The sequence below is a fragment of the Pteronotus mesoamericanus genome, unplaced genomic scaffold (assembly GCF_021234165.1).
Source record: "Pteronotus mesoamericanus isolate MK-2021 breed Mesoamerican mustached bat unplaced genomic scaffold, CSHL_Meso_final scaffold_636, whole genome shotgun sequence".
Lineage (NCBI taxonomy): Eukaryota > Metazoa > Chordata > Mammalia > Chiroptera > Mormoopidae > Pteronotus > Pteronotus mesoamericanus.
This window is the reverse complement of record NW_026555324.1, coordinates 2,826,058-2,838,573: the sequence shown is the minus strand read 5'-3', so window position 1 is coordinate 2,838,573 and position 12,516 is coordinate 2,826,058. Positions and strand designations below refer to the sequence as shown.

At 43.9% G+C, this 12,516-nt stretch overlaps 1 protein-coding gene and 1 pseudogene across 5 annotated transcripts in view; one reads left to right on the top strand and one right to left on the bottom strand.

Moving 5' to 3' along the window:
* SMARCA4 (SWI/SNF related, matrix associated, actin dependent regulator of chromatin, subfamily a, member 4) overlaps positions 1 to 12,516 on the bottom strand; it is an 80,525-nt gene that overhangs the window by 41,335 nt on the left and 26,674 nt on the right. For all 5 annotated transcript variants that reach the window (XM_054562167.1, XM_054562169.1, XM_054562170.1 and 2 more), the window contains exons 12-16: positions 11,624 to 11,754; positions 11,393 to 11,450; positions 3,578 to 3,699; positions 3,087 to 3,237; positions 1,521 to 1,684 (exon numbers count right to left, since the gene is read on the bottom strand). In XM_054562167.1, the coding sequence (XP_054418142.1) occupies positions 1,521 to 1,684; positions 3,087 to 3,237; positions 3,578 to 3,699; positions 11,393 to 11,450; positions 11,624 to 11,754 (626 nt within the window). The remainder of the gene's footprint in view (positions 1 to 1,520; positions 1,685 to 3,086; positions 3,238 to 3,577; positions 3,700 to 11,392; positions 11,451 to 11,623; positions 11,755 to 12,516) is intronic.
* Positions 7,934 to 8,052, top strand: LOC129061595 (uncharacterized; annotated as a pseudogene).

The following is a 12,516-nucleotide window of genomic DNA, read 5'->3' as shown; positions in this document are numbered from 1 at the left end:
GCTGCAGAACGCACATTGGAGAAAGCTGTGTGAAGATTTAATTTACACCCCAGGGGAACAAACAGAGAGACGGGACTGCAGCCACTGGCAGGCTGGGACAGTGCCCAGGCGAGTGCGGTGGGAACCTGAGAAGCAAGCTGGGTCTGACCAGGAAGGAGGCGGCAGGGCCACGTGCCAGCCTGGGACCTCCTACCGCGCTGGGAACAGTCCTCCCCGTGAAGCCTGCCAAGGCGGCCTGTTTCATACCACCTTGAGGACGGGAAGGCGGAAAAAAGAAATCAATTTCTCCAGGTTAAATTCTTGTGGGGTTCTGGGATCCCCCCATGGGTGTGTGGCCTCTGGAGGCCTGGCTGTCCTAAAGGCAGGAGGGCACGAGCACTCAGCTTCCCATTCTTCCCTTCATCCACTGATGTGATGAGGACGTGGTCCCCACTGAGCACTGGGCTGAGAATAAGGGGTTCCCCTCCAGGGCCAGGCCAAGGGCATACACAGGCCTGGCAACAGAGCAGACCATCCACCCTGGCTCGTAACTGAACTGGTGCCTGACATGTGACCTGAGCTCAGTCGATGAGAGGGAGCCCTAGGACTTCTGGAAACACCCTGGGGCAGGTGACACACTTTGTGACATAGGCTGAGTTGGGAAGAGGGCTGACCAGAGTGGCTGGTGGAATCATGGACCCAGAAGGCATCTGTGAGGAGGGAGAGGCCAGTGGCACAAAGAGGTGGTGAATGAGCACCTCCTCAGGACGCTGGTCTGGGCATGTAGTAGGAGACCCAGGCCCCTACCACACCTGAGCACCGGCTTCACCACGGCGGGGATGGGACTGACAGGGCTCCAGTGCCGCTGGTGGCGGATGGAAACAGGGTTTGCCAATGGCTCCCCTCCAGACTTCTAACAGGAGGATCTTTAGTTTCTTCTTGTGAAATCTGCTGGTTGTGGGCTTGAAGACAACCTTGAGGACGTCCTGTGAGAGCTGCCCCAGTTGAGACAGTGCACGGACACCGTCACCCGCCCCTTTCCTATCCTGCCCCCTGCAACCATCGGCAGGCTGTTATGGGCTGAGCTGTGTCTTCCTGATGGCCGTATACTGAAGTCCTCCGTGCGAAAGCCTCAGAATGAGACAGTATTTGAAGAAAGGGTTTCTAAAGAGGTAATGAAATTAAAGTAAGGCCATTAGGATGGGTCCTAATCCAATGACTGGTGTCCTTACACAGAAAGGAAGTTAGGACATATGCAACAAAGAGGGAAGACCGTGGGAGGGCACAGGGAGCCCACGGTCATCTGCAAGGCTGAGGGAGATGCCTCAGAGGAAACCAGCCCTGTGGATGCCATGTTCTTAGGCTTATGGACGCCGGGAAAATGATGCCTGTGGTTTAAGCCACAAGGTTATGGCACGTTGTTAGGGAAGCCCGAGTAAACTAACACACAGGTGTCTGAACGAAGCCTGGCGTGTCGCTGACGCCGGGCACCGGGGTATCCGCACCAGCTGCTCCCGGGTCTCCAGGGTGGGCGCACTTACGAGAGGGGTACGATGATGAGGAAGGGGCCATTGATGCGCTTGTGCTCCATGAGGTACGTGATGAGTGCGATGGTCTGGATGGTCTTTCCCAGGCCCATCTCGTCAGCCAGGATGCCGTTCAGGTTGTTATTGTACAGGGACACCAGCCACTCCAAACCCTTGATCTGCAAGGAGAAGGGCAGCGTGCACTGAAGCCCAGGGCAGGTTTGAGAGCAGTCCCTGCACTTCAAGGCCTCGAGCACAACCGGGACCAAGGGCAGCTCTAGCCACCAACTGCCCGGAGCCACCTTCATTCGGTGTTTTGTTCTCAATCTCCCCACTCCTTTTTCCCCTTCCTCATCCTCAGCCATCATCCCTGTGAAATCATAGGGTTGCTGTATTAATAACATACATACAGTATATAAAGTTGCCTTTTGAAATGCACATCTGTACTTAAGTTTCTGTTACAAGGTCTGTGTGTCACTGCCTGACACCAAACCACACCGCACACTGAGACAAACCTGCCCACGACCACGTGACACTCGACTGGGGAGATCACTGGGGCTTTGGGGGAACCTGCTGGTGAATCCACCACACAGCCAATGACTGCCTGACCATTGTACCAAGACGAACAGAGAGCTTTCCAAAGCTTGCAAGGTTTCTACAATACAAGCAATTAAATAAAAAGACTGTTTTCAAATGGAATATAAAGTATATTGTAAAGAAGAATTTGGAAATTTTCATAACAGATTAAGGAAGTAACTTCTGGCCAAGTTCTGAGTCCTTTGATTACACTGGACACTGGAAATTTCCACTGGTCACTGGCTTCACCTCTTAGGAACTTGATATTAGAATGTAGGTTCTTAGAGTCCTTTCAAGGAATATTGGCGTGTTGGGGCCACAACCAAACGGAAAGTCAGGGAATCATGTTCTCTGGAGATACACCAGCTACCTCTTGGGAGCTTATGAGCTTGGATATGGGGTCAGAGAAAAATAAATTTCCACTGTGGAAGCTCTGACTCTTGGCTCTTCCAGAAAAGGCCTGATAAAGAGCTTCAGTGCCAGCACTGCTTCGCACTTCACCTTCACAGAAGGAAGAGCTAAGTCCAGGGCTGCAGGTTCCAGACATCTACGCTCTCAACCCTCACGGTCCCACACTGCCCAGAACTCCAGAAAACATGGGTCCGATACTGGTTTGACCGCTCCCAAGCTCTGAGGTCTTGAGGAATCACTGCACCTAGCTCTGTCCCTTAGTTGCACCCCCTCATCCTGTGAAGTGCGGAGGCTAAGAGTGCCTCCGTCAGAGCTGTTGGGGACTCAGAAGCTAACCTCACAGAACACGCTGCTACTCTGCCTTGCACGGATCAAGCGCCAGCAGATACTGATATACTGCAGCGTTTCATTTCCTCCTGCTGGCTGCCTTAACAGATCATGTTTCTACTTCACAGATGGGGAAACTGAGACTTAGAGAGAGGTACCAGAGACAAGGAATAGAATGAGAACTTGGGTCTGCCCGACTTCAGCAGCCTCCCACAAGCTGGGAACCCATCTGTCAAGACTGCTCTGTGAACACGTACCCCACCTCACCTGGTACTGTTTGAGGACACCATTGACCATAAGCGCTGACTGCTTATCCACTCTCTCGGTGACAGCATGGGCCACAGCATAATAGGACTGCAGGCCACGTGCAAGGGCCTGGGACACACCATACTCATCATCAACATCTTGCTTGGCATTCCTGGAAGCAAAAAGAATCGTCGTGTGAGGGCACACATTCCTATTTGTGACTACGTGCTCTGACACAAGCCTCTGGACCAACCCTCTCTGTCTGAGGAGCTGTGACCTGAGCCTTCAGATAGCAAAAATGAAGCCAAACGCCCTAAGGACAGACAGGGCAGCAAACACTAATCCAGGGAAGAGTGAGGGGGAGGCGCAACTGCACTCCCATTTGTGGTCTCACAGTGGCTGCCAGCTGGCCAGTGGTGACTGCTGTCCAGAGAAGCTGGGAATCCAACGGTCCTGACCATACCCCAGTGAGGGAGGCTGGGGGAGCAGGAGCGTGTACAAGGAAGCCTTACTCAATGATGTGCCGGGCATCCACCTCAGAGACGTCATCACTGTCCGGATCTGGAATCTTCTTCTTCTCCTCCACAGGTAGGGCAGGAGGCTGTGCTGGCTGTGGCTGTTCCTCCTCCTCCTCCTACCAAGAGACAAGCTCGTGTCACCCCAAGATATCCCACCAGGACAGGCACAGGGACTCAAGAAGGAAAACATACTTTTTGAATGTATCGTGCCTCTTCTTTTAATTGATTAGTATATTATTTTCAGTTGTCTCAGCAGAGTCCAGACACTTCTCTTTGAGGCTACCTCAGGCACGTTGTACTTCAGTCACTAATAGTAGATTCTTCGTGCCCAGCCCCCATTACACATTTGTATACAAATACAAATCTGTATTTGCATACTACACATTTGTTCATTGTCCAACCTATTCAAGCAGTTTTTCACTGGAACCTCTTGGATTTTTCTCAATGGAAAACATTATTTAAAAATACTTATTTTCAGAGAGAGGGGAAGGAAGGGAGAAAGAGAGGGAGAAAAACATCAATAAGCTGCCTCTCATACACGCTGTGACAGGGACCAAACCCACAGCCTAGGCATGCACCCTGACTGGGAATCGAACCAGTGACCTTCCACTTGGTGGGGGACAATGCCCAACCAACAGAGCCACATTGGTCAGGGCTCAGTATAAAACATATAATAGCCAATTTTCAATATTCATTCTTTTTGATTTACTTCCAGCTTTCTTGATAATGGCTTAAAATGCCCAAAATATGTCAAATAATACTGGCAATGACAGGCAGAGGTTTTCTATAAACCTGTAAAGTATAAATGTTGTTTGATAAAAGCGATTTTTTACCATTTACTGAGATAATTAAAGGACTTTGCATGGCATATTAATAAAATATACATAAATGCATTTCCCAGTAGTACACCATTTTTGTATTACTGTATACATCATACAGAGTCTCAGTAATTATTTTCTTTCTACAAATGCTGCTATAAAACTAAAAAAAATATTTAACCTGCTAAATAATTCCAATAAAAATACAGTGGGATTTCTCTTGGTGTGTGCAAAATGATTTTATAATAAATAGGTGTTCACAGCACAAATGTTTTGAGCCAAAAAAATCCCCAAAAAACCCATTAACCGATACAGACTTACCCTAACTGATACTATCATGTTTGAAATTAAAACATGAGTGAGACTTCGGGCCAAGTTTGAGTGAGGCTGCCAGCAAATTCTCTCTTCAACAAGCAGCTTTGGAGCTGAACAAAATTGGAGAGAGCAACCATTCCAGATCTCCAGGAGACCGAGAAGTAGTAATGTCTGAAAACCTGCTGACCTTCAGGTAAGAAGTGCGGGCATTGGTTGTGTCCTGACTCAGGACTGCTTCCATCTCTCCCACCCCCCAGCTCCGTCACGAACGTTCTGCCAGGGCGGGCAGGTCGTGAGGACTGGCAGCTGAGGCTCATGGGGACTCAGTCACTTTATGGCAGTGGGTGACGCCCATGCCAGTGGCACTGTTGGTGGAGGTGAGGCTCTCAGCTGCCGTTGGGAAAGCGTATTAGTAGCGGAAGCTGTGCCCATGTGCTGAGGAAACGAGAAAAGTCCAGGCAGAAAGTAAAAGCCTTACTGCCTCTAGGTGTCTGAGCACAACCCCAGCCCAATCATTGGACAGCTACTAAATTATGAAGAAACACATCCCGCTCCTTGAGAACCACGATTAAAAATAAAAATGAGAATAAAACCAAAACTCCCAACCGAGCAGCACACCAAAGGCAGCACACACTGTGGGGGAAACAATTCCACAGATTTAGTCCATGTACATTACTAAACAAGCAAGCAAACCATACTATCAAAACAACCCTTTCACAGTCACAAGCTAACACAGGCTTCCACTGAACATCACAGTACCAGAGAGAGGAGGACACTGTGGCACCTACTCAGGGAAAAAGCAGCTGAACCCGTCTCTATTCCCAGATGTTGGACTTAGAATTAAAACTTTGAAGAAACTACTTTAAGTATTTCAAAGCTACTATAAATATGCCCAAAGAATGAAAGGAAACCATCTTTTAGGCACAATGAATCAAGAAATAGTTCACGTGATTGGAGCATTGTCTTGATATGCCAAGGTCATGTGCTTGATCCCCAGTCAGGGCACATACAATGACTGTATAAGTAAGTGGAACAACAGATGATGTTTCTCACCCTCTCTCTTTCTCTAATGAAATTTACACACACACACACACACACACACACACACCCACCCCTCCCCCCTGAATCTCAATAGAAGACAGTAATGAAAAACTCCTTAAATTTAACCGAAAACATGAAATTAACCCAGACAAGAAGCTGAACAAACACCAAGGAATATAAATACAACGACAGGTTTCACAAACTGCCAAACAGAAAATCTTAAAAGCAACAAAGAAAAACACAAATCATCAAGTAGAATAGCATCAATACAATAAGTGGCTAAATTCTCATCTAAAATAGGAAGCCAGAAAGTAATAGAAAGACATTGGAAAGGGAAAAAGGTTGTCAACAAATATCTATGCCCTGCAAAATTATTCTTCCAAAATGGAAGCTAAAGAAATATCTTCCCAACCCTGGCCGGTGGCTCAGTTGGTTAGAGCATCATCCCGTACACCAAGAGGTTACAGGTACAATTCCTGTATGGTCAGGGCACACACCTAGGTTGTGGGGTCCATCCCCAGCTGGGGTGCATACAGGAGGCAACTAATGGGTGTTTCTCTCGCCCCCTTTTTCTCTCTTTAAAATCAGTAAGCATATCCTCAGGTGAGGATTTAAAAAAAAATAACTAAAGAAGTTTAGTAACAATTAAAAACTACAGAAGAAATAAAATGTTACACTGAAAAAATAGTTAACCCAAAAGAAGGCAGTAAAGGAAAAATGGAGGAAAAAAGACAGGAGACAAAGAGGTAGCAAAATGGCAAATGAAAACAAAATCATATTGATAAATTAAATGTGAACAGTATAAAAGTAAAAAAGCAGACACTGGTATGCTAGATTAAAAAGCAAGATCTAGCTATCTCCTATTTCAGATTCAAATGAACAGATAGGTTTAAAGTAACATAACAAAAACACTTACACTATGCAAACAGTAATTACAAGGTGGAGTGACCACACTAACATGCAACAAAATTTTTTTAAAGAAACATTTTAAAAAAGATTTTATTTATTTATTTTTAGACAGAAGGGAAGGGAGGGAGAAAGAGAGGGAGAGAAACATCAATGTGTGGTTGCTTCTTACACGCCCCGCACTGGGGACCTGGCCGGCAACCCAGACACGTGCCCTGACTGAGGATGGAACTGGAGACCCTCTGGTTCACAGGTCAGCACTCAAACCACTGAGCCACGTCAGCCACGGCAATTTTAAAACAAAAAAATATTACTAGAGACAAAAATGTATTTTATGATAGAATGTTAAGTATATTAAGAAAACCTAAATAAAAGGCAGGGGGCCCCCCAAAATCTGGAATTATCCTTTGGAGGGCAGATTCCTTGTAATACAGGCAACCCCCGCTGGGTGAGTGTGCGAGGAACCCATCTGGTTCACTGCACCAGCTGGCGTTGTTGTGAGAGGCTGCATTCAGCTCAGTGAATTTTGGGGAAGACTCTTTCAACACATTTGCCCATTTCACGATGGGTGATTTACAAGGGCGCCTGCTCATGTTGCGCTGAATGTCCACCAGCTTTTGAACAAGAACGGCATGACCCCCTTGCCCCACCCTCCCAATCCACCCGATCTCATCCCAGGCAACTTTTTTTGTTTCCCCCATTGAAAAAAAGTCCTCAAAGGGCAACGTTTTGTCAACATGGAAGAGGTGCAACAAAAAACAGCAGAAATGCTAGATGATGTAAAAATCAATGGGTTCAAAAACTATTTTGAGCAGTGGAAAAAAAATCTCAATAGGCATATTGCATCAAATGGAGAGTACTTTAAAGGTGACTGAAATTTAAACATGAAAGAATAAATACACAATTTTTTAATAAACAAATTCCATTTTTGGGGGTCCTGCTTCATATACCTATCAGCAGAGCATCAAAATATATGAAGCAAAACCTGGCATAATTTAAAGGAGAAATAGACAATTCAAGAAAAATACTTGGAGATTATATTACTTCATTCTCAACAATTCACAGAACAATTGGAGAAAAATCAGCAAAGATATACATGACCTGAATAACACTATCCACCAACTCAATGTAACCACCACACATAGAACACTCCACCCAAAGACTTTTTCAAGTGAACATGAAATAGTCTCCAGAATGCTAAATTCTAAAATCAGCCTCAGTACATTTAAAAGACTTAAAATCATACAAAGTGTCTTCTCAAATCAAAAACAGGTCATTTCAAAGAGAGTTTATGGGATCAAAACCAGAAGCTCTTAATGCTGTGACCTAAGAATGAAGCTCTCCAGAGAATGTAATAGATGCTCAATGTTTTCCTGAGGGGATGTAACAATTTTTTAAAAATCAAGGAAATCTCAAATTCTTTAAATTTAATAAACACACTTCTAAATGTATGAACTGCAACTGAATCACTGCTCAGAAGAAAATATTTACCTTTAAACACCTACACCAGAAAAAAAGTCTCTGCCTTGGATGGTGTGACTCAGTGGACTGAGTGTTGGCGTGCACACTGGAAGGTTGCTGGTTTGATTCCCAATCAGTGCACATGCCTGGGTTGAGGGTTGGGTCCCCAGTTGAGAGGCAACTGATTGATGTATCTCTTGCATATTGATGTTTCTCTCCCTCTTTCTCCCTCCCTTCCCATCTCTCTAAAAATAAACAAAATCTTAAAAAAAAAAAAAAAGGAATAAATTCAACAGAAACAGTGTAAAAATTGTACTCTGAAAACTATACAACAGCCCTGGCTGGCATAGCTCAGTGGATTGAATGCCAGCCTGTGAACCAAAGGCTCGCCAGTTCGATTCCCAGTCAGGGAACACGGTGGGTTGCAGGCCAGTCCTCAGTGGAAGGGGGTGCATGAGAAGCAGCTACCCACATATTGATGTTTCTCTCCCCCTCTTTCTCTTTCCCTTCCCCTCTCTCTAAAAATAAATAAATAAAATCTTTAAAAAAAAACAACTACAAAACACTGCTAAGAGAAATTAAAGAAATCTAGAATCAAAATAAATGGAGAGTCATCCCATGTTCATGGATTGGAAGACTAAATATTTTAAAGATATGATTCTTCCCAAAATGATAAATAGATTCAACTCAAACCCAATAAAAATCCCAGAAATCTTTTTATTTTATTTTATTTTATTTTATTCAGTTTTAGAGAGCATGGAAGGAAGGGAGAGGGAGAGAAACATCAATGTGTGGTTGCCTCTCGTGTGCCCCCTACTGGGGATCTGGCCTGCAGCCCAGGCATGTGCCCCAACAGGGAACTGAACTAGCAACCCTTCGGTTCACAGGCCAGCACTCAGTCCACTGAACCATACTAGCCGGGGCCAATCATTTTTATAGCAATTAATGAGCTGACCCTAAAATTGATACAGGAACATAAGAATCTAGAATAGAAGCAATACAGTTAGAGGAATAACACCCTGGTTTCAAAACTTATTATAAGTTACAATAATCAAGAAAGACTGGTAGTAGATAAAACACACATAAATATCAACAATAAAACTTAGAGCAAGAAACAAACCCTTACATTTATGGGCAACTGATTTCCCATAAAGGTGCCAAGGCATTTTGATGGGAGAAAGAATAGTCTTTTCATCAAGTGTAAAGTGAGTATCCATATGCAGAAAAATAAACTTGGACCTTTACCTTGTGGAAATCTACTCAACTATGACCCTAAGTGTAAGAGCTTAAATTATAAAACTTCTAGAAGAAAACAATGGAGGAAAAAAATCTTTGTAACTTTAACGAGTTCTTAGATACAATTCCAAAAGCACAATTCATGAAAGAAAAATCAATAAACTGGATTTTACCTAAATTAAATTTTTTTGCACTTCAAAAGACACCACTGAGACAAAAAGGCAAGCCAACTAGAAGATATCTAGAAGTTATATATCTGATCAGGGACATCTATCAAGAATATATAAAGAATTCTTACAACTCAATAATGAGATGACACACAACCTAACTAAAAATGTGCAAAAGATCTGAAGACTTTCACCAAAGACATATGAATGGTGCCTAAGCCTAAGAAAAAATGTTCAACATCATTAGTTAATAGGAAAATATGAATTAAAACCACAATGAGATACCACTACATACCCACTAAGATGACTATAATAAAAAAGACAGATACATCAAGTGTTGATAAAGATATGAAGAAACTGGATCCCATTAAATGGTATAACCACTTTAGAAAACAGTTTGGCAGTTTCTTAAAAAGATAAACATAAATTTACCACATGACCCAGCAATGCCACTCCTAGGTATCTACCCAAGAGAAATGAAAATGTATGTCCACACATACACATGTACAGAAATGTTCACAGCAACATTACATGTAATAGCCAAAAATGGAAACACAAATGCCTAACTGGTAAGAGGGTAAACAACTATGGTATATGTATACCATGAAATACGACTCAGGATTTCAAAAAAAAAAGACCTCTTGGTACACAGAACATGGATGAACCTGCTAAGTGAAAAGAGCCAGACACAAAATACTACATGTTGTATGACTCCCTTTATATGAAGTATTCAGAAAAGGCAAATTGACAGAGATGGAAAGCACATTAGTGGTCTCCCAGGGCTTGAGGCGGAAGCAGGAACAAACTAAAAATAAACAGGAAGGAGCATTTTGGGGGGATGGAGACATTGTAAAGCTGGTGTGCGGCAAAAATTGCAGGACTCTGTAGACACAGTAAAAATTACTGAACTGTACACTCACTATGGGTACATTTTATGGTATGTAAATTATACCTCCATAAAGCTGTTAAAAATTTACAACAAAATATTATACTGGCCTAAGAACCATTAGAATATTAAAAGAAACTGAACAGGTAGCCCTAAAAGGATGCCAGTGGATATAAAAACTAAATATAGCATTTTTTAAAAATATCCCAAGTCAGTAAGAGGGGACGGCTTTTACAGTACGCCAATCTACTCAGTACTGCTGGGGTGAGGGGGTTAGAGTTCCACCCCGCATCCCGGACCAAATGCATTCCAGGGGGCCAAGGTGGTAGGAGGGAAAGTGAAGGGAGCAAAAACAGGACAAGAAAAAAGATATACTTAGGTGAACAGTATGCTGATTTCAGGCAGGATAAATACCAAAGAGTGCTTAAAAATTCAGTTTAAAAATACTCAGCTGGTGAGAGATAAGCAAATGAAGCAAACCATTCACAGAAGAAACCTAAATGATCAGTAACACCCTCCAAAAATGTTCAATCTTAATAGTAATGAAGAAAATGCCCACTAAAACTTCCTTTTTTAAAAAACGTATGGAGGTGGCAAAGCTTCTCAAGGCATTCAAAAGCCTTTTAAGACGCCCCCCGAGCTGAGGGATGCTCCGGGTGTGAAACAGACGCTGCCTTCAGAAGCTCATCCCTAGCTCCCTCCGAGTTATCCTTCCCAAGTTTTAAATTCCACTTATCTAATTTAAAATTAAAAGTCACGTGCAGCTACAGGCGTCTGTATTGGATAGCACCCCTCCAAAGCACCAACTTCCCATCAGAACTGGGGCCTTGGCTGCCCTCTGCCCACCTCTCGTCCCACATGATGCCCAGGCAGAGTGGGAGAGGGTCACAGTATGCAGGGGCGACTGATGCACAAGGGACAGAGGGCACCGCTACAGAGTGCCAAGGGCCTTGACAGGAGGAAATGGACTCTTTCTTACCTCTTCCTCTTCTTCTGAGCCACTTTCTTCACTATCAGATCTTGGAGCAACTTCATACCTAGGAAAAATATTGTGTTTTAATATAAGTTTCCCCCAAACCAGCATGATTCACTTACCCCAGCAAACTGGCTTTTTCCAAATGAAAGCAGTCACCCCCAGCTGCCAGCCAGCCCCGTGGAACGAGGCTGACTCAGGATCCTGGCTGCATCTGGAACTCAAGGCCCGACTCACCCCGGGTTCATCTCAAGCCAGGCCTCCAGCTGCCCCGCTTTGGGGGCATCCGTGCCTGTGAGGATCTTCCCGCTCTCCACATGGATCACCTTCACAGGCAGGTCGCTCATTTGGCTGGTCTCGTCCAGAGGCTGAAAAAGAGCCACATGTGTGCCTTTTGGTTCTATGGTGCCCATACCTCCGATGTTCACTAACCACGGCCAACTGGGGACGCGCCCTCCCAACTCCATGCCCCCAAAATGGCGCACAACCATGGCCAGTGGTTGTGAAAATGGGTTACCTGTACATTGATAATTCAGGAAAAAATAGATCCCATTGATGACAAGAATTTCTTTGAGGGAACTGACATACTTGTTTTCATTTTCAAACGAGTAATATATTCACACAGTTCAAAATTCAAGAGTACGGAGTGTGGATTCTCCCCTTCTCCTGCCCTGGAGCCTGACAGTTTCTCTCTTCACCGATGCCCACGGTGTCAGTTTCTCAGGCATCCTTCCAGATCAAGTCCATGCATAAGAAACAAGAACTGGCTTCTCCTCATTTTTACACAAATGACTGTACTATTCACATTCTTTTGGCCCTTGATTTTTTCTCATTTATACTGTACTTGTTACTTCACCAAGGGTCCTCATTCTTTTTTGTTAAATCACCAACTGGAATATTTGAAAAATAAAACTAACTTCCTCTTAGCAACAAATGTGAAATTCTTTGAATTCTCATTTTGAGATGTCAACTTTGGGTCAACAGTTCCTCCATCAAATTTCCTGGAGAAAGACTTCAAAATAAGGATGAATTTCTTAGTTTCTTTACATTGGAAAAATTAATAAACAAAAAAAATGGATCAACTAAATTGGATCCAATTAAACTGAACTAAAATTGGAGTTGCGAAGGCC